Source organism: Eurypyga helias, unplaced genomic scaffold (assembly GCF_000690775.1).
Source record: "Eurypyga helias isolate BGI_N326 unplaced genomic scaffold, ASM69077v1 scaffold28506, whole genome shotgun sequence".
Classification (NCBI taxonomy): domain Eukaryota; kingdom Metazoa; phylum Chordata; class Aves; order Eurypygiformes; family Eurypygidae; genus Eurypyga; species Eurypyga helias.
In genome coordinates, this window is record NW_010259022.1 from 7,945 (window position 1) to 33,686 (window position 25,742).

Consider the following 25,742-nt stretch of genomic DNA (forward strand, 5'->3'; position numbering starts at 1 on the left):
GGGAAGGAAGTTTAAGATCAAGCCGCCATCAGACCTGCAATTGTAGGAACAAAGGCTTACTGCAATCTCTTCCCCTAGGAAACCTTTAGAACCACCCCAGTGCTTGTTGGCAAGGCACAGATTGTTGCACTACAGTCAGTGGTGGCCAGGAGAGCCGTTCATATGCTTTTCACTGCAAGGAACATCCGTGCTGTAGAGGCCGTCCAAGTACGCCTGAGAAATCTCCGCTACCAAGCTCCTGTCTGGGACGGACTGGGCCATTCCATAGATGGCTCCCTAAGCAGAGAAGAGGAGGTCGTTACATAGGATCATCAATGCCACCAGAGAAACATCCCGAACACACCCTCGCTACCTCCTTACCAAGCCTGTGGTCTTGGCACTGAGGTCCTTCATGATCTCCTCGACGCTGTCCTTGACATCCTTCAGGAATTGCTCCGCAACACCGGGCTTCGTGTGCAACTGCGTAATGCAGAGGTGAATGCTGGGCAGGCAGGGGAGAGGGGAAAGATTAACCACCTCAAGCGTACAGCTCCACATTTTCTGAGCAACCAACAGCAACGTAGTACTTCCCTGGCCAGTGACAACTGCGTATCTCCTTAAAATCCCATTTCAGCAGTTTCACGGGAGATGACGATCCTCTCCCTTCCAGTTACAGGTAATCCCTACAAAATACTTGCGGAACCAAACTCTGGAAAGTTCAGCTCTTCTTTTTTCCACCCCTGACTTCACTGTACTTGGGAAAAGGTCTGTAATTTTCTCAGCTCATTGCAGGTACCTCTGGTGAGCAATGTGCCTGCAAACAGGGTGACCCTCAGATCATTTCCTTCCCCTTCCTCTCCAGCTTAGATAGGCCATCAGCCACCCACAGTGTGGAAGGTAGCATCCACCAGAAGGAACAGGGCTACTCACACCTCTGAGCTGTCACTTCAGGCTCTTTAAGACAGCATGCTAACTGAAAATCCAAAATGTTTTCAGTGTGGCTACATGTGAGAGCATTTGCCCCTTTTACCCGCAGAAAAAACAACTACCCACTCAAGGAAACTGTCAAACGTTCATTTTACACCAGGTTGGAAAGATCACTGAAAGAACAGCAAAGGGCTGACCACTAACCCTCAACTAACATGAGATAAAGCCCTGGCTGTTTACATTTTTCTGCTTGTATTAGACAGAGGTAAATAGAAAGGGAGCCTCAGATATGTCCTCTTCCAGGCTCACTAAAACTATAGAATCCCAGAATGGTTTGGGTTGAAAGGGACCTTAAAGATCATCCAGTTCCAACCCCCCTGCCATGGGCAGGGACACCTTCCCCTAGACCGGGTTGCTCCAAGCCTCATCCAGCCTGGCCTTGAACACTTCCAGGGATGGGGCATCCACAGCTTCTCTGGGCAACCTGTCCCAGTGCCTCCCCACCCTCCCCAGGAAGAACTTCTTCCTGCTATCTAATCTAAACCTCCCCACTTTCAATTTAACCCCGTTACCCCTTGTCCTGTCACTACAGACCCTTGTAAAAAGTCCCCCCCAGCTTCCTTGTAGCCCCTTCAGGCACTGGAAGGTGCTATAAGGTCTCCCCAGAGCCTTCCCTTTTCCAGGCTGAACAAGCCCAACTCTCTCAGCCTGTCCCCATAGCAGAGGGGCTCCAGCCCCCTTATTATTACCTTATCCTCACTGCAGTAACTGCTATGTATCAACATTTACAAAAGTAATTCCTTCTCTGCAGAGGAAAATGGTGTGTAGACTTTATCAGCCATGGACAACACCACCTGGCAAATCAAGAGAGCTACGTACCCTGAAGATGACCAGCTTGCATACCCCGGCTAGGCACGTCACTCCACTCACCTTGATGGGAACTGTAGGACATTTAAGTTCCATCCTTTTGCAGCTAAGAGATTAGATAATCGATAAATGTCGAAAATCTCCGAACCAATGGAGAGGACAGACACCTCCGGTTTCCCAAAAATGAAGATGCTGTCAATTTTTCTCAACCTTAAAAAGAGAAAAGAAGTGAGTGACCAGGGTTACAGAGATGAACAGAACATCTGGCCCATGTGGAGATATGACAGCACATCCCTACCAAAAAAATCACGCCACCAGCCCAGGCCATTGGGACATGCAAGAGGACTCAGGGCATTAGAGACCCTAAAGTACACTCAGGAAGAAATGGGAAAGAGGGAGGACAGCGAGGAGAGGGAAGGCAGAGTGGCAGAGATGATCAGCTTATCAGCTCACATAGCAACACAAGCCCCCCAGCAAGAGATGCCTGCACCCCTTCCCCCTCTGTGCCTCTCTGCTCTCTGGCACAGAGCAGCAACCTGGCCATAAACAAAGCATCTTCCCCCCCCCTTAACTGCCCGCTGGATTCCCACCCAGCAGGCAACATGCTATAGCATCTCTGGGCCAGGGAGGGAACCTGAGGGGGACAGGAGGGAAGCTGCGAGAGAAACAAAAGCAGTTTGGGAGGAGTCCAGAACGAGGTTAAAGAGCGTGATCAAAAGGCACACACGTACTCTGATTCAAGGAAACGAGCCGTTTTAATGATCCTCTTCGTAGCCTCAACGTAGCCCGATTCCCCGATGTGCAACAGAGTTGCCCAGCAGGCAGCTATGATTCCACCGGGCCTGGAGCCTGCCACAGAGGGGGACGCGTATATGCCCCCTTGCCAGTCGGGTGCTACAAAGAACTGGTAGCTCCTGTACTTCCTGTCGCTGTACAGCACCACCGAGGAGCCCTTGGGAGCGTAGCCATACTGCAAGGGGCACAGAAAGCATCAGAAAGCAGCAGGAGGGCACAGGGACTCATTCAAACACTCCCTGCGTGCAGTCACCACATCCCACTTGTCCCTACTTCGGCACATTGCCCAAAGCATCTGAATGGGGTGACCCTTACCCCTGCACTTCAGCACTCCTCCACAGAGCAGAAATGTCTGAAGACATGGATGGCATCAGGATTTGTTCCCCCAGAATGAAAGGGCTGGAAGACCTTCCTCCTCTCCTTCTTACCTTGTGGGTATCAGCAGAAATGCTGGTCACGCCCTTTACACGGAAGTCAAAGGGATGCTTTAGAGGGAATCCTGCCTTGTCCATGAAAGCAATGAGAAATCCACCTAGGCAGGCATCGACGTGGAAGGGAATTTTGTAGTTCAGCGCAAGCTGTGTGTGAACAAGAGATTCTGGTGAGGAACATGCAATCAGGCAAGAAAAACATGCAGTCAGGGCACCTAAAGTCCAGTCACCAAAAGGTACTCTGCATCTCTCAATTAAATGTTTCCTGGACCCTTTCAGAGCATCATGCCACCCTCAAGCTGTTGAGGATAGGAGAATATGGAAAGGCTGGCTACTTGTAGGATGCCTTCTCCTGCCTTCCACATATTTGAAGATTGCCAGCAAGAGCAAAAACAACATCGCATGTTGGCAGTTTGCTGTATTTGCCAAAGAGATGTGACAACTTGGTCTGAGTGTCTGCAATAAAGTGCGAGGGCATGATCCAAATGAAAAGAAGGTCAGAGGCCCTGTCTGGTTACATATAAAATAAATAACTGGAGTACAGGAAGAAAAATCAGAGGCATGTTTGAGAAATAAGATCCCAGCTCTTTGACTCCTACTCCCTCTCTCCACGCATTCCTCTGACTTCCGCACCAAGTTTGCTACAACCAGGAGGCCCCAGATCAAAGCCTTTTTACCAGGTGGACTGTTTTTATTCTTACTTCCTCCCGGATATCAAAGAACGAGCCCTTCTGGTTGGTCTCACAGTGGGTGCTCCTGAGCTCTAAGTCACGTAGACAACACATACATGCCGTTACAGCAGAAGTTTATGGCAGGGATGTGAGAGTTCAGAGACAAAGCTGCTCCTCTTGTACAGAAAGACATGCTGGTTTTATTGCTACAGCACCCTGAACTCCCAGAGGGTCCCTACCTCTGCCACCTCTTCAATCGGGTCCATAATTCCATGTGGGAACTGAGGAGCAGAACAGACCAGCATGGCTGTGTTCTTCGAGATAGCTCTCCTCATTGCCTGAAGATTTAAAGAGAGAAGATGCTCACATTCCATTTACCAAGTGCCACCCTGCCAAAAAAGATAAAGAGCGAAACATGCAGCGCCTGGTCTTAAAAGCCAACACACAAAAGCCATAGAAAGCAAAGCATCGAGCTACGAGCATCAGACGACAGAGTCATTTAACTCATCCACTTGGAAATACTAGAACACTGAAATCTGGGGCTATTTCTGAAACACATATTTGATTTTAAGTGAATCACACAGGACAAAGGGATGGTTTACATCCAATTATTTCAAACAAAACCTTATCTGCAATGGCAGGTGCTTACTCCTGCCGTTTTTCCAGGAAGCATTCATCCCTCTCTATCCACCGACTTGCTACCTGGATAGGGAGATTTCTTGCTGTTTGCTGTACAGTGCTGATTTGCCCACCAAAAGAGTGCCACGCTGCCCAAAGCAATACCTGAACATCCACTTCCATGGCCTTGGTCAGCGGTATGTGAATGAGCTTCAGCCCGAAGTAATGTGCCGCCTTGTCAAAGGCTGCATGAGCGCTCACCGGGACCAACCTGGAAAAGTAACACGTTGCACACGTCAGCCCAGGCAGCACCTAAGCCCTGAGCAGGAGGGACAGAGCAAAGAAAATACACCAAATTAACATAATATTTGCTGTCTCCCATCTCTAACAGAAGTGGCCGAACAGCCTTAATCTTGTTTTCTGAGGCATCACGTCTTAATCGGGGGCTTTAATAGCATGCAAAAACGTTAGAGGGAAGAAAAGAACCGCAGGAATTCAGCAGAAAATGAACACCACAGCGTTTCATCTCCCTTTACGTTCTCTCTCCCATAAGCAATTAACCAGAGAAACATTTTTGATGCACCGTCTAGAAAGAAAGCAGCGCATTAGAGAGAGCAAATCCTCTATTAGCGGTCTAATGATTAGCACAATTCCTCATTTCAGCTCCAACCAGCCCCAACTTTAGTCCTGGAGTTTTCAGGCTAAGCCCTCTTTGATCTGAATAAAATCAAACCCCTTAAACACTTCAAAGGACATGACAATCCCCGCTTGAGACGGGCCCAAAGCGGAAACGAGCAGGCTCAGTCTAAACCAGCATGCAGGTATTGCCAAAAACATCTGCACAGCACAGCTACCACAGCCCCTCCGGCAATATCGTGCCACCCCCAGGCTGCTGAAAGGTTCCTGTGCTTTTGAACCGCTTCTTTCAACCCAGCTTTCTCTCCTGCAGACACAGATAGACAAGGAGGAGGCGGTAATGAGCCACGAAAGAAAGGAATATTAGGGTCTAGCAGCCACCTCCACTCACAGGTACAAGTCCCACAAATTCCCAAAGCGAAAAACCAAACCGTGGAATCACTGCTCACATTTCTGGGTGTTTGATGCCCCTCTCATAAGCCAGGTCGCGGTACGCCTTGCAGGCCATCAGAATGCTCTCAGTCCCCCCAGATGTCATCTGTCGCCAAGAAAAGAAGCAAACAAGAAAAACAGCTGCTTACACGGGAGTTGCTGAAGAGGAAAGCGAAAAAGCAATGCTGCCACAGCATCTCTGGGCAGAGATGCTTCAGAGGCTAGAGATGTACAGGAAAACCCAGGTTTTGAGGGCAGCAGAAGCTGCTGAACAGCTCAAGGTAGCTTTTTTGACTTCATTTAAAATAAATGTTGACTCCTCTATTTAAGGGGGGGGAGGGAAAACAAATAAAAACTACCAAACTCAAAAGCCTGCCAAGAGGGGACCATACTGCATAATCACTAGCTGGCAAACATGACCGCACCTCCTGAAACTACAGGTAGACATTTAGCTCTTGATTACCCGGGGATCGTTTATCTGGATTACAGATTAATTATGCCACGTATACGGAAACAACAAAGTTGATTCTGTATGAAGTTAACTGAAGTCCAGCAGGGTTTACTCGGCCTGGAGCAGTGCCTCGCTGAGGCACGAGGCCAGCGCAGGATTGGTGTTGCTCCTGAGCTACAAGAGCTTCCCCAGAACCTGCAGCACTGCAAAGCACAGAGCTCTCTCCCACCTTCTCTCTGCAGAGGCCAGCCCAGGTCTGGTCAACACCAGGCCAGAACCTGTAAATCCTCAAAGACCCAAGAAATTTTACACCAGGAGGAATTTCTGCATTACACTGCCTGGTAAGCCCCTCAGTATCCACACAACCCACTTCCCATGTTGTCCCAGCCCTCTTTACCCTGACCAGAGGAAAACAAGAGGGTTCACACCAGGAGGTGGAAGAGAGGAAGGGACAGGCAGCACAAGCTGTTCCATCGAGTTCACTCTTGCACACCAGAACTCAAGAGCTGTTGCAAACATGTCAGTGGAACTCTTTAGGGGAAGAAATTCATAGAATCCTAGAATGGTTTGGGTTGGAAGGGACCTTAAAGATCATCTAGTTCCACCCCCCCTGCCATGGGCAGGGACACCTTCCACTAGACCAGGTTGCTCCAAGCCTCATCCAGCCTGGCCTTGAAGACATCCAGGGACGGGGCATCGACAGCTTCTCTGGGCAACCTGTTCCAGTGACTCACCACCCTCTCCATGAAGAATTTCTTCCTGATCTCTAACCTAAACCTCCCTGTTTTCAATTTGTACCCATTACCCCTTGTCCTGTCACTACAGGCCCTTGGGAAAAGTCCCCCCCAGCTTCCTTGTAGCCCCCTTCAGGCACTGGAAGGTGCTATAAGGTCTCCTCGGAGCCTCCTCTTCTCCAGGCTGAAAAAGCCCAATTCTTGCAGCCTTTCACATGTGGGAGGACTGTCTCTTGTCAGCCAGCCTTTGTAAGCTCTGACACGCAGGGGACGCAAACCTTTCAAAGCCAAATTTTAACCTAGTAAAACATGAGGTTGCTTTTTCAAGCAGCCTGCAGGACTGGCCAACTGCTAGGCTGGGTGAGCCATAAGGACAGCTGGTACCTGGGACCGGTATCCAGAAGTGCAGGTGAAAGAGCAGAATCAAAAGCTACTTACAGCACTTAGGGAGGAGTGCTTCTGACCCCCAGATCTGCTGACCCAACTACAACTTCCCCTTTTAACCTCTTTGAAAAGAGGGATGCAATCACATTTGCATGCCTGATGACATCTGCTAGTCTGGGTTTTCCTTTTTTTTTTTTCCCCTCAGCTGACACAGCTACAAACCCCCAAAATGTAAAGAATAGTGTGACTGCGTGACAGTGACTAAACATTAAGTACAGAGACAAGGAACAAAGTTCACAGGCACATAAAACCCCCTGCCACATTTGTTTCTAACATGATCCATGCCAGCAGCAGCTGCCACCACAAGCAATGTGGAAGTGACTGTCACACCACAGACAATTTCTGCTGTTTTGGTAGTTTAAAAGCAACAGCTGCCGCAGATAAACCCTAACAGAGCCTCACAGTGGATAAAGAAATCGTTGCGTTTATTGTGAAGCAAATAGATGCGTGGCAGGAACACAATGTCCTAAGCATTTTATGGGCTGTGTCATTCACTTCTCAATCCTTCTTATGAAAGGATCTGTGCAGTTGTTACTACCTTTGGGTAAAATAACAGCTGGTATAACATGGATTGCCTTCCTGCTGCCGGGTAGGAGAAGAGGACCAGGATTATGGCATACTTGTAACATTGCTTTCAACATTGCTTACAATAATGCAGTGATTGTGAAAACTTTGCTAAGCATGATTTGGGGATCTGGGGATTCACGTTACAGAACACCAGACACTTTGTGCCACCAGGCCCGCTCCCTGTTGAGCAAACAGTCCCTACACTCTACTCTCACCTAGATATTCTGCTCTTCAAAGAGCAGCCTCTGTACGGTCTTATTCCCATTTCCGAGCTTTCCACCAAGGCACCAACATATTCCCCTTACACACGAGAAACCTTTCTTCAAAGTCTGGCTTATCACCTGCATGGAAATGCTGAGCCAGACACAGTTTTTGGGAGGTCAGAGGCTCTTTTCAGCAGTTGGCCAGACGCAGGTTAAGGAACAGCATCCAGGACCGCTCCTCCTCCTCGGCACCAAGACCGGCATGGAGATAACCACACAGAAAGCTTACTCAGGCAGCTGAAAATCCACCCAAAAAGCTGAACTTCAGCCAGAGAAGCCTCCTAAATCGTCCCACCAGTATCAACACACCACTATCCCCACCACAGAGCAGCTTGACCTACAGCAGCACCTTCAGCGTGGCACCGCTGCAACACCCAAAACCCTTTTGGCCCAGAGGGTTTATACCTGCAGAGGGAGTCTGCTCCTTCACAGGAAGCTCTGACAGCTTAGCTATCAACAGCAAACTCATCCAGCTATAGCCAGGGCTTGAATCACTGTCACAGGATACAACTTCCCCACCGCCTGCGGCACCCGGCCAACACGCAGTGATTCAGCACTCGCCGATGGCTCGCGTGAGTATTTTTTTTCCTCTCCTCCAAATGAAAGTCCACAGGCTCGAGTGATGCCAGGGGGAAAAGGGACTGGAAACAGGCATTGTTTTAAGCAGCTTTCCAACCCTGCGCTATCTTCAAAAGCCAGGCAAAGTGTGTGGAAAGAGGCAAGCAAACAGACCTTTGTTCTTCATTTATTATTTTCCAAATGGGAGGGGAAAGGAGAAAGCACAGGGAAGAAAATATTCCTCCTGCTTTCTAAATTTGGTATATCCCTTCCATAGCTCCCTCCCTCCAAATCCCAGTGCTCTGGAATGTCAACATTAAAACAGCAATAAGAAGTTCGGTCCCTACTCCAGGATTTCTTTGGCCACACCATTCATACATTGCTGTCAGAGCATCAGACATAAAAAGAGCCCCTTTGGGTTTTGTTTTGTGTTTTCACCTTAGAAAACACATCCATGCAGACCCTGGAGACAAAGCTGACCCGAAGTTTCACTGAGCTAAACCACTCCATGAATAAGAAAACAAACTACAGTTTATTTCTAGTATCAGAGTAAAAATACACCCCAATCCACCGCATGGTCATAACGCAGCGGCAGACTCATAAAGCCCCTGTAAACTTGCAGGCTGTAAATCCTGCTAGTTGTCTCTCAAGGTGACCCGCTCATCACTACAGATAAAACCTGACTGAGCTGCAGAGTTTAAGGCACACCTCACACCCTCCCCAGGACGCATCACTCCCATTTCACTGGTAAAGTCATTTCAAACGTGCAGCCAGCTCTGCCACAAAGTTTGGAAGCCCCAGAATTTGGGAGGAAGAGATAAGACAGTTTCTGCAGGAGGCTTAGGTTTGCATGGGCTGATTTTGCCTCTCCCCTGTCCCAGACACAGAGTAAGCGCAGAGAGATTGACATCAAATACACGTGTGCACCCTCCACACAGTCTTCCCCTGCACTTCAAAGCCATCCTTTCCTTTTAAAGTTCAAAAAACTACAAAAAAAAAAAAACCCTGAAATGACTGAAGCTTGCATAAAAGCAGTGATTTCTCCCCAAATTAGAGGGGAAATCCACTGTGCCAGAACTGCAAAACAAAGCACCTCGTGAACAGGAACATATGCACACAACAGACAAAAACAAACCACCACCACCCCCATTCCTCCTCTACGTGCTGAACTCAGTCCTTCCAAATCATTGCAAGAACACTATTAGAATCTCCTGGGAGCCAAAAAAAAAAAAAAATCCCCAATTCCTGTCTCTTTGCTCTTGCGTAACACAATTAAAATTAAGAGCAAAAGTAGTAATTAGTGAGAAATGGGAAGCATCCATCCGCTGCTGAAAGTGATTCATTTTAAACTGCTTAAAAACCTGGAACATCTCTCGGTGCAATTTAAGGCAAAAGGCATCCTGCACACACACGCCCCTCACGGGTGTTGTTAGTGGGTTTATGCCCATGTTTAAACTAAGGAGAATTACAGCCCACATGCCTCAAATCAAGGCAACTCCTGTAAATAACGCAAGCTGCTCCATCTGATTTAACATTCCAAAACCTAAAGAGACACGTTTCATTTTAGCGTTTGTTAAACACACCAAAAACCTTCAAAAGAGGAAGCAGGGGACTGCTCTCCAGATACCCTGCTTAGGGAGACATCCACATGCCACAGGGCAGGACAGTGCAGGGATCCCCCCCCAGCCACCGAAAGCCCCGGGACCGGTGCAAATGTGTTGCTGTGCTGCTTTTCCCACGCCGAGCAGCCGAGTATTAGTCCCATAAAGCGCTGTTCTGCAACGTGTCATGGAAATCTGAGCACAAAGGAACTGGAATTGTCTCACCGACAAGCACAGACAAACTTTTGGGGTTTTTTCCCCCTACACAGCATAGCTACAGATGCCCTCTTCAGAAACACCAGCAAGCTCCACCTCCCTTCAGGGACCATCACCAGGCACCAATACATTGAACAAGCAGTCCCAGCTGCTAGAATCAGGTTAGTTAATGCAGTGTGCAGGGACCTGGCACTAAGACACGCTCCTTTTCAGAAATGGCCGTGATGAAATTGAGAAAAAAGTACATTTCTTTCGGTTTTCAACACTGCAGAAGTTGAATCGAGTAAACCAGAAGCCTTCTCAGTAGAAAAAGCCGTCATCACACCCTGAACAGATCAATTTAAAGATAATTCCCAGCACTGCACCCTCCATGGTTCAGCCATCTCTGCAGTTTACAGCCTCACCCGTTACTGTGGCAGCCTGAAGCACCAGCTACAGCAGGGCCTTCAGAGACAGAAAGCACAGTATCCCTTTCAAAAAATACTCCTTTTTTAAACGGATTTGTGACTTTCCAACCCTCCAGAAGTAATTTGGAAATGTTAGTTCTGTTTTGTGGGACAAGACAACAACAGAAATCACTGAGCTCAACTGCTCAAAGAGCACGTGCCCTCCACATATCCACCCACATCTCTCCATCAATGATTAGCAACTCTGGACACTCTTCCCAATCAGGAAAGGCAATGCAGGAGGAAAACAAAAAGTCCACTGGAGAGACTCGTTTGGACAAGATAATTACAGGGATGCGATTAATCATCCATTTCCGGTCAATCAACTTTTCAATCCTCCCTTCTCAACCTGCAGATCCGACTGCTCCACCAGTGTGAACATGACTCCGTGGCCAGCTGCATGCTTCCCCATTGGCTTGCTTCTGCTTAGGAATCCTTGGAAGGGAAGAAGAAAGGAGCAGAGGGAAAAGTGCAATTCCTCCGAGAGCATCTGTGGAGGTCTCATGTTGGCTGTGATCACACTCTGATTGTTTTGGAGCTGGTTTTTTACCTGCTCTGACCCTCTCCTCTTCGGCAATTCCACTTTTCCATGACAGAGCAAACAGAGCTAAGGCTGACACTTCGACAACATTTGCTCTACGTATAAAATCATAGATTCATAGAATCATTTCAGTTGAAAGGGACCTTAAAGATCATCCAGTTCCACGCCCCCTGCCATGGGCAGGGACACCCTCCACTAGACCAGGTTGCGCCAAGCCTCATCCAGCCTGGCCTTGGACACTTCCAGGGATAGGGCATCCACAGCCTCTCTGGGCAACCTGTCCCAGTGCCTCACCACCCTCTCTGGGAAGAGCTTCTTCCTGATATCCAACCTAAATCCGTTAACCCTTGTCCTGTCACTACAGACCCTTGTAAAAAGTCCCCCCCAGCTTCCTTGTAGCCCGCCAGGCAGGGGAAGGGGCAATAAGGTCTACCCGGAGCCTTCTCTTCTCCAGGCTGAACACCCCCAACTCTCTCAGCCTGTCCCCATAGCAGAGGGGCTCCAGCCCTCTGAGCATCTCCGTGGCCTCCTCTGGACTCGCTCCAAGTGGTCAATATCCTTCTGATGTTGAGTGCTCCACAGCTGGACGCAGCACTCCAGGTGAGGTCTCACAACAGCAGAGTACAGGGGCAGAATCCCCTCCCTCGACCTGCTGGCCACACTGCTCTGGATACAGCCCAGGATATGGCTGGCTTTCAAAAGTAACAAAAACTGAGCTCACGTGCTGCAGGCTTCAGCAAGCAAAGTTCTCTGAGCATACAGTAAGCATCACGGAGCTACCTAACCGTTGTATCAACTGCCACCTCAACTGTTGATGAGTTTCAACAGCGCTAAACCCTGCCCCTCCCGCCACTCCAGGGATAATCTCAGCAGTGTTCTCAGCACTGCAAATCAGGAAGGAGACGAGGTGAGGTAAAATGCTTTTTATAAGCAAAGAGGGACAATCCTTCTCTAAAACTGAAGGTGGCACAAAGGAATACAGCACCGAGACGACAAGTCAGGTCACAGGGTACAACCCGCCGCCAGCAAAAGCAGTCATGTCTTACACTCCCACACACCGCACAGTCAAGTTTCATTCTCAGTCCAGTTGGAGTTTGGTCCCAACTACACCTACTACAAGGCCACTCCAGTACTTGCCTCCTACACAACCCAGCAGCCAACTGTCAGATTAAGCCCATTCAAGGCCAGTTCACCTCTTAAGCTTATGTCAACACTGCCTTCCCACATGGATCTTCAGCCATTGTTGGCCCTCCCTCTCCCTAGCATATTTACAGGCAGCAATCACCTCGCTCCCTGTCGCTGAAAAATTGGATTCTTCTCCCAAATAGAACCATTTCCTCGCAAGTTATTAAGCAGCCTGTTTGTAATCACAGCCTGATCTGTGAGGAGGTAAGACCTCACTGGCCCACGCACCACGTAAACAAGGAGAGAGTTTGACCTAAGGAATTCAGGATCCTTACCAAAAGAGTACGGTGAGAGAAGCGTAAAAAAAACCAACCCCATGGCTCCTTCTTTATAACAGTAATTCACTGTGCAAGTTCACAACTTTTGCTCTTTGACCAGCTTTGAAATCATCAATTTAAGGACACACGCCTGGACTCTTGCTAGGAACTCTGGCAAGGCTTTAAAACCGGTTTCCGCCCTAGCACGCTGGAAGGCCACATAAGCCTGGAAAGACAGCTTTCCAGCTGGACAGATGACAGTACGTGCCATGCCTGCTTGGTTACCAACGCTTCAAGCTGCTTGTTGGGGACTAGCCAGCCAGCCGGCCTTGTCCTCAATCTCAGCAATCTGGCAGGCTTACAGATTTCCAGTTCAGAGATGAAAACCGAGGGGAGCTACTCAAAGCGACACAGCTCTGTTCATCATTCCCTACTGACAACCAGCCAGGCGACATAATACTCGTTCTCTTTTCCAGCTCCCATCAAGCCCACACCATTTAGGAGTGTGAAAAAAAAGCTGAAGTAAATGGTCTTGTCTAAAGAACCACTTCCCCGAGTTAAACTGCCTCTCATCAACCTCAGCCAGAAAAGCAATTAGCAACCGTCTTCTGTACAGCTTCGTTGGCGTGGCACGTACCAGAACGAGCTTGACCTCAGCCTCAGAGCGACAGCAGAAGGTGTGTTAATACTTGAAGTCAGACATATCCAAAAATGTCCAGAGGACAATTGAAGCCAGGCTACTTACAGCACCGCAAGAGTTGGGGCCCCCGTTGAAGAGCGTACAGGCAATCCTCACTACTTCCGCTTCCATCTTCCTCAAACCAGGGAATATATCCGGATGGAGAGGATTACTCCAGGCAAACTCTTCATACACCTTCAGAAAACAAAGACAGAATGTTAGCCTTGCAGATGAAGCACCGAACTATCAGTGCGGATTTGGCAACACACCACACATGCTGTGCAAGCAAAGTAGCTGCGTTTAGCCGTAGCCAATACTGCAGATCCCCTCGGTCCTAACTGCAAGTAAACATCACAAGCTGGGGAGCTATGGCTGAGGGGGAAAAACTAAACCTCATTTGTTTTTTCTAGGGCATTCTGGCCCCTGGAGTGAGTCTATAACATCGCAATATATCTTTTTGTAAAGACAGGTTTAGCTATTTAAAAAAAAAAAAACCAACCCAAACACAATAGGCACCCTATGATTGCTTTACACAGAGTAGGCAAAAAAAACACCGTCCTTTGCAGAACCAGGTTTCATGTTTAGTAGTAAAGGGGAATTCTGAAGGAGCTAGAAAAGCTCAACTGCCCACCCACACCGCAACAAAAGTGGCCGTGGAAAGAAGTATTTCATGCTCGTTCTGCAACTGCAGGCTCCCAGGATAAGGCTGGAACAGGCCAGTTCTGACCTCCTGCTGTCAGGATCAAAAAGCAACTGCAGGGATGTTAAAAGAAATACAGCAGAAAAACCAGCAAACAATCAGTACAAAGAGAGGGAATGTTTCCACAACACTCAATCCGAGCTGAGGCCCCTCAGAAAGGCTGCTCTGAGCTTTCCCCAGAAGGGGCAAAGAAAATGTCAACGAGCAGAAAACACCAATAGCAACCACCAAACAGAGCTCATTACAGCTGTTATAAAAGCTTTTCCCAGGAGCAAGGTGGCCAGACTCCCCTTTCTAGCAAAAAAAACCCTCTTCAAGTAGATATATTTGAAAACAGACCTCTGGGCTGCTTAGGTTATTTTCCAACCCTCTCAAGGGAGAAGTCCCTGAGTAGGTAAACAGACTTAACAAAGACACCACTGAAGCATGCCAATGCTCCATTGTCACAAGATCTGGACTGCCAAAAAACATTTTACAAACTTCTTTTTTGCTTAAATCAAGAAGAATTTAGTTCTACTCAGCAAAGCTGTTCCAGGCTGAAGTTCCACAGCCTCCGAGGGATGGGATGGGATCCCACAGCAAACTGAAGTTCCACAGGGATGGGATGGGATCCCACAGCAAGGGATGCGTTCACTCCATCCTCCAGCAAAAGCACGTCTGTCAGGGCTGATTTAGGGTAATTTTATACCTCCTACCATTCCCTGAATTAGAGGGACAGCACCAGTTTCCATTCCCTCATAACCAGCTTCTTACTTTCTTAATCAAAACAGCTTCTCATCTGACTGGATCCTAGTTGTGTCTATTTGGTGTTTCCACAGGGACAGTCACTTGGCCTAAATGCTTTGCTAATAATTCCCCTTCCACCTACATTTTCCCTAGGCTCTGTCTTCATATTTGGGCAGTCTTCGTTTCAGGTCTTCCCTGTTTATTTTGAAAGATGCTGGAACAGTTCTGGGGAGTTTCTGGTCACCCTGAAGATGCTAAGGATGCCCGCAAGGATGCAAAGTTAGGCTGCTTGCACTTTACCTTCACTAGCAGACGGGTGAGTTTCTCCTCACCGCTGTACACAGTCCCAGAGACCTTCCCATCCTGCCAACGCACGTCTCCTGCAAGAGAAGGAAGGGCACATTGCTTGCAGACACCACCATTCTCAGAAAGCGTGTACAAGTCTGCAGAGAAGCCCCCCTGCCAGTTCCACAGCTGAGGATTCAGCTTTTGAGACCTCACTGACGAGGAACGAGTACCATTTTTGTGCCACGGAGCCAGCCGTGCGTGACGCTAAGCCCCTGGCATCGTGTATCCCGTGAACTTCGCAAGCTGCAAGTAAAGGATGACTGAAGAGTCAGCACATAAACAACATCTAGCTGCAGCAAGCACTTACATTAACATGTAATCCACTTAATCCTCACTCAGTCTCCCCAAACTGCTGTCCAACCAACTGAACTCCAAAGAGGCTAGAGTTAAAGCCACTTTCAAAGAGCACCCATCCCTACCGTAAGCCCAGAAGAGATGGAAAGGCCAAGCTTGTGTGGCTAAAACCTACACTGCCGGATGCCTCGGTTGAATTTCACCTAAAACCATATGCTGCCGAAGCTTTAACAAATGGGAGGAGGCGGGTGGGACAGTAGCAGCAGCACAACCTGTTTAAAAGTCTTTCAAACCACTGCCCAACATGATGGTAATTGTAACTTTCTGCCTCCAAACACCCTAGAAGCTTATTTCCACTTGTTTGGTTATTTGCTCCCTCTCCTGTTAGCCTCCTTCATAAAACTCACCGGCATCAGCTTCACAAGCACGTTAAGGTGAACACAGTCACAATCCAACCCTCATTTCCAAGCAACTTCCAAAGGGGAGTGCACGTGTGTGGGAAGGAATGGGCGATAGGAAATTAAAAAAAGGTCAGAACTGCCCAGGGAAGAAAGGAAATAATCATTTGAGGGAGAACACAGACAGAAGCCACATAAGCAATACATGAAAGTAGAAAAGAAGGAAGTTATAGGATACTCGACTGCAAAACTGTTGCTGGATTTGGAGCAGATGTGCTGTTCTAGCAGAAATTTCAAGGCGTTTCTCAAATTTGGGATAGGAGCAGGGCAGTCATATCTCCACTGGACAGCAAGCCACCCAAATTTGCTCATTACAAGTTGTAGGTACATGAATGAGGGAGGAGATATTTACACCAGTGAGGCAACTCCAGTTTCAGACACCTCTTCTGTCGGCTCAAGCCAGGAGAACACCACCATGACTTCCCATTCCTTAAGTGGCATTTTCAATGTAACCACTATGACTTCAAATTAAGACAGACAGTCTTGGAAAATCCCTAGAAATACTGCTTGGAAGTTGTTCTTATTATGAGTATTCCCCGGGGCCTCCCAGAAAACATATTTCTGGTAAAAGTCGAATTTCAATTTCCTCCAAATTTCTCTTCTCCTCAGCTCTCCCATCATCAGCCTAGAATTCTTGGAAAAGGAATAGAATTTCACTGTAAATACCAAAATACAGCATAAAAGTGACGAATACTGGTCTTAGTCACTTCCAGAGGGAAAACAGACAAACATCTGCAAGCAAAGAGCAACAGGGAAGAAATATTTAAGATGAGATCATGAGCTGGAGCCATCAGATCTCACTTAAGAGCCAGTCTAATGTTAGGGCTATGGCACAGCCTCACCTCTGCTGCAGCACAGACTCGCGTTCGTACCTTTGGAGCTGTATTCTTTCATCTTCTCCAGAACCTCAGACTGGCTCATGCCTTGTTCCGGCAGGGCTTTGATATAATCCTTTTCATCTTTCAGGAAGGATAAATTGGAAGTGACATCATTCAAGGCTTCATCAATCTTCTTCTGGATCTAAAAAGAAAGGAAAACCCTATCAATGATGGTGCTGGCCATACGGTAAATAGGTGTTGAGTGCACGCAAGACCAAACTCACTCGCTCCATCCATATATTGAGCGGAATAGATGGGAACTGTTTCAGCTCTGTGGCCAAAAAGCAGCAAAGTCGGCAGCCACACAGCTCAACTCCTCCTTCCTACCAACCTCTCCCTCCAAAACCCAGCTGCCTGGAATGGTGAACTGGCATGTGCTAGTCTAAACCACACCGGGAATTGCCTATGGGAATGCTCGCTGGCCCAGAGCTGTGCCAGGGAAGCACTACAGCGACTGCTGAGTGGCACTCAGGCCACTGCTTGGCTGCGTTTCATTTCCAGCAGAGACCACCACCACAACACACAGACAGAGCATGTTCTTCACTGGGTACCGACGAGCAGTGCTTGCCTTGAGCCCTCTCCTTAGCACTTGAGAAAACAAGGCTTATGGACAGAAATACAACATTTTTATCCACCGAACCTTTCCAAGTCACAGTTTTTAATTTGTGGGAGTCTACAAATGCATTCGATTTTGTACCTTGTCTCCTCTGCCATCATGCACACAGTTTAGAAACTCATGAAAACAGACAGAAACAATATAAGTTTGGAGATTTCTTTCCTCCCACCCACCCCTTACAATTCAGGAGGCCCAGACTTTTCTCACAACACATTCCAAAGTAGACACCCTTCTTCTGTGCAACTCAGGTGTTACTGTATCATCAGCTTTGAAGACTTTTGGACATTGGAATGCCTCAAAGTCAAGGCCTCCTGTAGGGAACTGATAGGTTATCAGGTATCAGCCTGCTAAAGAGCAGAAACTGTACACGCATAGGACACACCAGGAATGTCTCTGGCACAGGAGAGCTTAACAGCGCTAGCCCCGAGAAGGTAAGGCACTCATCAAGCACGATACCACCGTTTACTAGGTAAAATAAACAAAGCTGTGCATTTCTCAATCATTAAGGTGTTAATGGGCTAAAACATGCCGACATTTCTAGTTTCAAGGTTCCTGCAAAATAAAACAACCTCCCAAACACTAAAGCTCGTCTCATGTTAACAATTACACAAGCTTCTGATACCTTTGTGCTATAACGCTAACTATTGCTAACAGATATCTGAGCTCTAATCATGGCCAGTCATCTGATGAACAAAATTATCCTTCCACGTTGCACAACAAACGCCTGGCTATCTCACTCTTGAGCAAGAATAAGACATTGTTTCAGAAGAACAACTCAAGTTCTATCCTGTCCCCTTCTTCTGCCATAAATAGTTTTTTTCTTACAATACAGCAAGCAGCAAATGTTACTGGGAAATTCTGTAACTGCACTCACTGATTCTTGGGTAAAAAAAACATACACCAAACCGTGGCACCTCTGATTTTATGAGTGATCCTACAACAAGACGACTAGGTAGAAATTACATCTTTCATTAAAGCAGGTGGCAGCAGAAGACCTTTCAGATCTATACCCTTGGATCATTACGAACGCAGTACGATGAGATGCCCAGGACTAAGGCCTCCAAGAGCGAGCTATGCAGGCTCAAACAAGGAACCGTGGTAATGTTAAGAAAAGTGGTTCAAATACTTACTATAGCCCCAACAAATGGCATTTTTCTCAGCAGTTTAAAGAACTGTTTTTTAATTCGGGATGTTAAACCTGAAAGACAAGAGTCAGAAATTAACTTAAGATGACTGAAGAAACAAAAAAAACACAGCCTGGGAGCAAAATACTTCTGATACAGGCTCAGTATTCCAGACCCAGGCTAAAATAAGCCAAGGGGACACAGCGAGCCAGACGAGCAGATCAAAGTGCACGGTGCAGAAGCAGACCAGGCTACAGAAGCACATGGCTCCCAGAACAGTAGCCATCCATGGGAATCAATAATTTGACTCGTTTTCTCACACAGGAATTTCCACCCACGTGCGGAATTTTACAGGAAAGAGGACTTTAGGATTTGCTAACGGAAGTCTCCAGCAACAAGGAAAAATACTTTTTGAAACTATTTTCTGCTTCTTCAAAGCAGAATAGTACTGTGACATGGAAATACTCAGCAACATGAAACAGGGTCCTGGAGCAGAGGAGGAAACAGTTCAGCTGTAACGTGACAAGGATTTGCCCCGTGTCTGGCCATCCGATATAGGAAACGCGTGATGCAACAGGAGGTGACTTGGAAAGAGCAGAAATTCCATCACAGTCCAATTACCGCTGATGACAAACACCAGAAAACTCCCGGGGTAGCTCTAAAGGCAGGAATGAAAGCAGGATGACAGAGATGCTTCATAGCCATCAAAAATGCCTTTTGAGCCCTACAGGCATTTCAACTCGGCACTAGCAGTTGCAGGACACTTACACCAAGAAATAACTAAACAAACTTTTTTTTAAAAATCAGTTTATCTACCTTTTTTTGCAGTTTTATCTACGTTTTCCCAGCCACTTCATACATATTTCTAAAAGCTACAGAAGGACAGTAACAGCCATTTGGCACACTCTGTAGCAGACACTCGCTAACACGCTGATGACAACATTTCTATTGCATGCTGCGGTGTGTTCACTGTTTCATTAATAACTTCCACAGCGAGAGAAGACTGCAAACGCCTGAAAAATTCAGACAGTCTAATCAGGTCTTACAACAGTCAGACAAAACTTAAAAAAAATACTGTGCAACAGTGCAAACACCAGCCAATAAGCTAGCATAACTCTGTACCGAGCAAGAGCTTCACTCCATTTTGTTCCTTCCATTCACACTCCCACTATTCAGCAACTCCTGTCTTTTTAAAGAAAGAAGGTTGGTTGAGGATCAGAGAGGCACAGAAGTAAACAAGTTAAAAAACCATCTGTTTTTAACAAATGGCCACTGGACTGTAACCCTAAGGCCTGTGGGAATTGCAAAACACCATGTTCTCCTCTAAGTTCAAGGTAGTTATCTCTGACCAGAGAAAACTGCAGGTTCATCAAAAGACATCTCATCAAAGAGCTGTCAATATCAGAGAAGGCTCAAAACGGGAAGATGCTCCGGAAAAAATAATAAATAAATAAATAAATAAATCCACACAATGATACCACATGCAACTATCCCAAACATCGCAAGGATGAAACATGCCTCCGACACATAAACAAAACCATGTCTCCTCCCCCAGCAGGAAGGCAAACCCTCATCAAGGGCAAGAGTTAGCCAGACACTTTTCACCAGTGACTAAGTTCACAAGAACCCAGCTCTCAGATAAATTTGCCCAGGTTTACGAGCAAGAAGAGAGATTTGACACAAGTAAATGGCTTAGCCAAAGGCAAACTAGGAGAGGAGAGGAAGGGAAGGAGGTGCAGGTGCATTCCAGGCTGGCCTACCACACCCTCTGAAGGAATGGAGGTATTCCATTGATCAGACAGGCCTTGAACTTCATTTGGAAGAGGATTTTATTAGTACTGGTTGACAGAAGGCAGCCTGTTTTAACAAGTTTTTGGCCTTGTTTCATCCTTTTCCCCTCCACTACTTTGGCACAACTTTGTCCCCCCTCCCTTCCCCTCAAACATAAGAAAACCCCCCGTTCAAATACTTACTCTCGGGCTGGAAGAGGAAGCCATGCAGCCATACACTGATAAGCGTAGAAGAAAAAGTCAAGCCAACCAGTTGCCAGGGTTCAAGTCCATCGCACAGTGCGTTCACAAAGCTCGTTGCTTTCTCCCAATACATCTGGAGGATCTCCTTGTAGGGAATAATGGCATCCTGCACAAAGGAAAGTGAGACTGACATCAAGACACATTCAAATGCACACAACTAGGGCATCAATAAGTCTACCAGTCTGTTAAAAAGGTGTTTTTCAGTATGCAGACCCCATGCTTTCCTTAATTCCTGAAGACAGAGCAGGGCAGACATAGCTGTCATTCATTTCCAGTCAAGAGCTACCGATAAATACACATCTTGAGATATTTCAGACAGCCAGAGAGCAGAGCCGAGGGCAGACAAGACGTGCAAGCTTCACAGTTCCAAATCACCGGATCTTCCCATGGCCCGAGAGAAGCAACTGTGTGAACCTCAGTAATTTTTTCCAAGGAATTATTAGGTGAAGACTGAATTACTACAATACATCCATCAGAGGAGCCACGGTTCATCAGGTACCACCAAAACAGGTCTATTAAGTACCAAGGGCTGGATTTTTGAAGGAAATCTAAGTATTGGCAACCCCTAAGTTTAAGAACTAATTAGTACTTTCCGTACAAAAGCAGAACAGAACAGACACACACCGTTGCTGCCAAAGAAAACCCCAAAAAACTGATGCAAGAACAATTACAATGTCAAACCAGCAATTACTCTCGGGACAGAGCCCAAGTACCTAAGCAATAAACTTCAAAGCACACTCCTGAAGAGTCTTAGAAAAACAGGGTGGGGGAAAATGGATGTACACAAGGGGAAAAGGGCCATTTTCCCCCACAACACGGGTCTGCAAAACAATTCTCTGGAAAAAGGTTTCCAGAGACAAATCCAGGTAACCACACCTTGTCTGGAGCTATGACCAAAAATCAGTATACAGGGAGTTTGTTGCATGTTGCAAACAAAAGCTTGTGCATTTTACTTTAGCCTTTTTGAAGTTTCTTCAGCTGCTCCCAGAGTGCTCTTCCCATCCCTTCTCCCCTTTTCATTTACTACCAAGCCCAGTTTTCCCCAGTTTTGCTGCAGAGTTTGCAGGAGGGGGACCTTCAGCACTGCAAAGCTTTACCCTCCAAACAGAGAAACTACAGAGGCCCTTTTAAAAGTCTTGTTAATAAGCCTCAAAAGGAATACATCCTCGATACCTATGCTGTCATACTCTTGGTGGGTTCAGAGCAGCTTGCAAAGACGGACACAAATAAACCACTAAATTAAAAGCTACTAAAACTTCCCTTCTCCGCACCATTTACACACCTCACTTCTGGGTCAAGTCAACAACAGAAGCAGCATTTGATTTTTTTTTTCCTTTAGGTCACATTTAGGGGTAACATGTCCTTTCAACACAACTGGAAAGGCTACAAGCAGCCCGAAAAACACACCACATACCAAAATTCTTCCAAATAAACAATGGAAAAAGGCAATGTTCCTTACCAAAAAAAAAAGCTAACCAATAGGCACTACTTTGGAAAAGCAACAAAATTAATATAATGCAAGAGACCTTAAAAATATTGAAGCAACACAAACATAAAGCTAAAAAATTCCAGCAAAACATGGCAGAGGACTAATATCATCCACTTCCCAGCATAGGCTGAAGGGCATGGACTGAATAGGGCAAAACCAGGTCTCCTTAGAAGGAGCAGCACTAAGCTATGAGAAGTCAAATTAGCACCCTGCCTCTTGGCAAAGGGTGATTTAAAAATACACCATCTCCTTCAGCCTTGAAAACAAGAGAGTCACAGAACCCACTGCAATTAGGCAGTGTACTAGCTAGTGCCCAGTCCTCCAACCCAGTCACCACAAAGCTGCTTTAACCCTAGAATTTAAGGGAAGAGCTACCCTTTTTCAACTACAAGGGGTGGTACTTAAGTTTCATCAAGTTTGCACAATCTTCTCTGAAAAAACCCTGGAAAGGCGTGTTTAACCAACAGCAGCAACTTTGGTTCACTGCCTAGGAGCTAATGCCCGGATATCATCCGGTTTTGGAACTGCACTTCATGGATGGGAACAGAGCCACTAATGCGCTGATGTCTCAATAGCTGTTCTCAACTGATGGCAAGAAGATGCCGCAGCATCAAAGAGAGAGTGGGCTGTCCTCTTTTTCTCCCCCCATTAAACCAGTGCTCTGGTCTGTAAATTCAGGCTGCTAGGCTCTGAGCTTGAGGCGATCCCAAGCAAAGCGCAGACGGGGGGCGCACGCGATGCGGGACGCCGCAGTAACCCCAGCGTGCTGTTGCATAAAGGTATTTTCTCAGCCATGTTACCAGCAAAAAAGGCTCAGGTGCGTAAGAGACATCAGAGATGAACAAGCAACATCCTACCGCATAAACAAGGCCACGTGCCACTGCGCGCTTTTCCATTACTGAGAGGCAAGGCAGAAAAAACACCTTACCTTTGGTCTACCCCAAGCTAGAAGCACGCACACCGAGACGGAGGTATGGTACCTCAACAGCACGTCCAAGATTGGAACAAATAAGAGAAGATTTTCACGATGTTAATTCTCAGCCACTGAAGAGTCTCTTTACAATCTGAGATTGCTCCACGAATACAATTTGACAGGGTCAAGTTTCCTCAGTATTCCTCACTTTCTCCTTCTTCAGTCACTTCAGCCTTGCAGGACTTGGAAGGATGAGATAGAGCAATTCACGAGGATATTAAAGAGAGATTTTAAAAAACCCTGAAAATTGGCACGGAAGATGAGTTGGCAACGAGACGCAATTTCTCGGCTCCCTGGCTAACTAAGCACACAGTGTTTTCAAAGTGCCTCTTTGCCCCAAAGTATCCAGCAAGACACGAAAGATCTCTCCTTTCCAAACTACTAACTTGATCCCAGAGAAACCATAGGGCGTTCAGGAGGGCGCATTCAAGCGTACTCTGGTTTTATTACACCCGATGGTGTGTGATTGCAGCCTCGCTGCCGCGGTCCTCCACCGCTTCCGTATTTCACGGGGAGGAGGCGGGGGTAATAAATACACTGCTTACATTCAGCCAAGTTCATTTGAACCCCTTCCCCTGCAGCCCTGAAGGAGCTACTCATAACAGGGTAAAAACAGGGTTGTTGGAGGTTTTTCTTCTTATTTCTAGTCAATCTCGGCCAAAAGAAACGCTCGCCGTGAGGAGGGATGCACTTCCAGCTTTGCGGGATTATAGCATCCATTCACCCCTGCTATTACCGCACCCCTGGCTGGGCAAAAGACAACAAGCTGGCCTGATTTTAAGCCTATCCACAGGATGGAGTTTCATGTAAGACAATAAACTGCTTATTTGTGAAGACGTCAAAAAAAGAAATATAAAGGTTTCCCTTCCCATTATAGGAGAGCAGATAAGCTGGTTTTATTTCCTTTAGAGAACCTTCCCCCCCACAAAAGCTTCACAAGACACAGGATTATTTTAAAGCAGTTTCAAAGCCCGACTTATGAGTACACTAAAAAGCATGGGGGGAAAAAAAATCTCCACTGGAGGATTTGCTTTTAATTCTCAGAGCATTAAGACAGAGGCAGGTATCAGATAAAATACTAATTGCTATCATTAGGAATTGCAGTGTTCATTTGTCCTGATATTAATGCACTTGGCAACCCAAGCAGTTTACATATTGAATTTTGAGCTCCACAGATTAGGAATACATCCTTAGTACTCTATTTCTAAAAGCCATTAGGTAGCTGAGCTGGTTCCAGGGATAGCACTTATGCCACTACAAAAGAGGACAAATTAACTGCAGTAATGCTCTTCTGTCCCAGATGACAGAAGAGAAAGAAGGAGGGGGGAAAATGCCAAAGCTAACAAGAGCAGATTTTGCAGTTTTGCCAGAACAGCATTTCCTCGGCTTCAGGTTTTTAGGACTCAAAAAAGTCTTTCGGGGAGGAAAAAAAAAAGGGGGGAGGGGGAAGAAATAGAAAGGCAAACTGGAGGACCTCACAGTTTTGTTATGAGTGCCTCCTGTCTCTGACACTGTAAAGTGGAAGCACCATTAAAGTTTACCTGTGGGAAGGGTATGAAAAAAAAAAAAAAAAGGTTTTATCAGCAGAATCTTCTTTCCCCCAGGAGAGCATTTAAAGTGGGCCACAGAACAAAAGTAACTTAAAAAGGCAAGTTTATTTTAAGCAACAGCATAAGTCCTCGGCTCACTTTGCTAAGATGAAACCACATCCTCAGCTTTCACCTGAATCCACACATTTTCACAGTCACAGACTGGTTAGGGTTGGAAGGGACCTTAAAGCCCATCCAGTTCCAAGCCCCCTGCCATGGGCAAGGACACCTTCCACTAGACCAGGTTGCTCCAAGCCTCATCCAGCCTGGCCTTGGACACTTCCAGGGATGGGCCCCAGGTTTCCTAAACTAGGGGCCCTCTGACCACCTCCCCGTACCCAAACCCTTTAACATTTACCATTGTTCTTCACTTCAACAGCACCGAAGAACGAGGCCGCGTGTCGCACAGCTCGGCACGTAGCAAATCAAGGCAGAGGGGGATTGCTCATAGCGACTGCCTGAGCTAGGTCAACTCCGATTAGGGCAACGCGCGCAATACAGGTATTGCTGCTGTAATTAAGGCCTGTGCTCCTATGCAACACGTTTTTCCCAGGAGGAGGCTTCCTGGCTGAAAATAAACCGCACATAGCCAGCAACAACACAGCAGCTTCGTTTATTTATTCTGCTCCTAAAGAGGAAGACGACAATTAGCAGTGCCTTAGCTAACACCTCGGTGCCAGTACAGGCTCCGGCCGCAAAAGGCACGTCTGACGAACGCGACTACGCAGCGTAACTGGCCTAGCTGCAAGTAAATCCTGGACTTGAAGCCAACAGCCAGCCAGCTTTCTCCCGGAGAGCCAGAGAATGGGATTGAGCAATGCCACCCTCTGCCTCGGAGAGTGCTGGTTGCTGCATGTGCCTGCAGTGTTCTGATTCGCGCCCCAGTAATGAAATTGCTCCTCCATCCACTCCCTGCCACCCCCAGCGTGACAAACGTCTTTACATAAGTACCAGGCAGAGAATATTTGTTAGTCAACTCCTAATTATAGCTCAAGGTTTGGATTGCATGCTACCCCCCTTGCCAAAGGATGTGGGCATACAAGAGCGATACCAGACACAGGATCTCTCAGAAACCAAGAATTGTGAACCTTTTGATGTCTGGGCTGAAGCTACGTGAAAAGAAAAACACGTTCAGGTCACGCTCATCTTACCACAGCTCCCCGGTACCACCAGTTTCTTCAGTGTTGCATGTATTTCCGCCACTGCCTGACCCAAA

General features: G+C 47.0%; 1 protein-coding gene across 1 annotated transcript; it reads right to left on the reverse strand.

The window, feature by feature from the left end:
• Window positions 1–135: 135 nt before the first annotated feature.
• SGPL1 (sphingosine-1-phosphate lyase 1) lies at window positions 136–20,576 on the reverse strand. The gene is made up of 13 exons (XM_010154563.1): window positions 20,416–20,576; window positions 18,449–18,516; window positions 16,697–16,844; window positions 15,025–15,104; window positions 13,365–13,493; window positions 5,374–5,462; window positions 4,454–4,559; window positions 3,910–4,008; window positions 2,997–3,146; window positions 2,505–2,743; window positions 1,837–1,983; window positions 361–481; window positions 136–276 (listed from the first exon to the last, which is right to left on the reverse strand). The coding sequence occupies exons 1-13, from the start codon at window positions 20,546–20,548 to the stop codon at window positions 136–138; spliced, it is 1,650 nt and encodes a 549-aa protein (XP_010152865.1). The 5' UTR covers window positions 20,549–20,576.
• Between the last annotated feature and the right edge of the window lie 5,166 nt (window positions 20,577–25,742).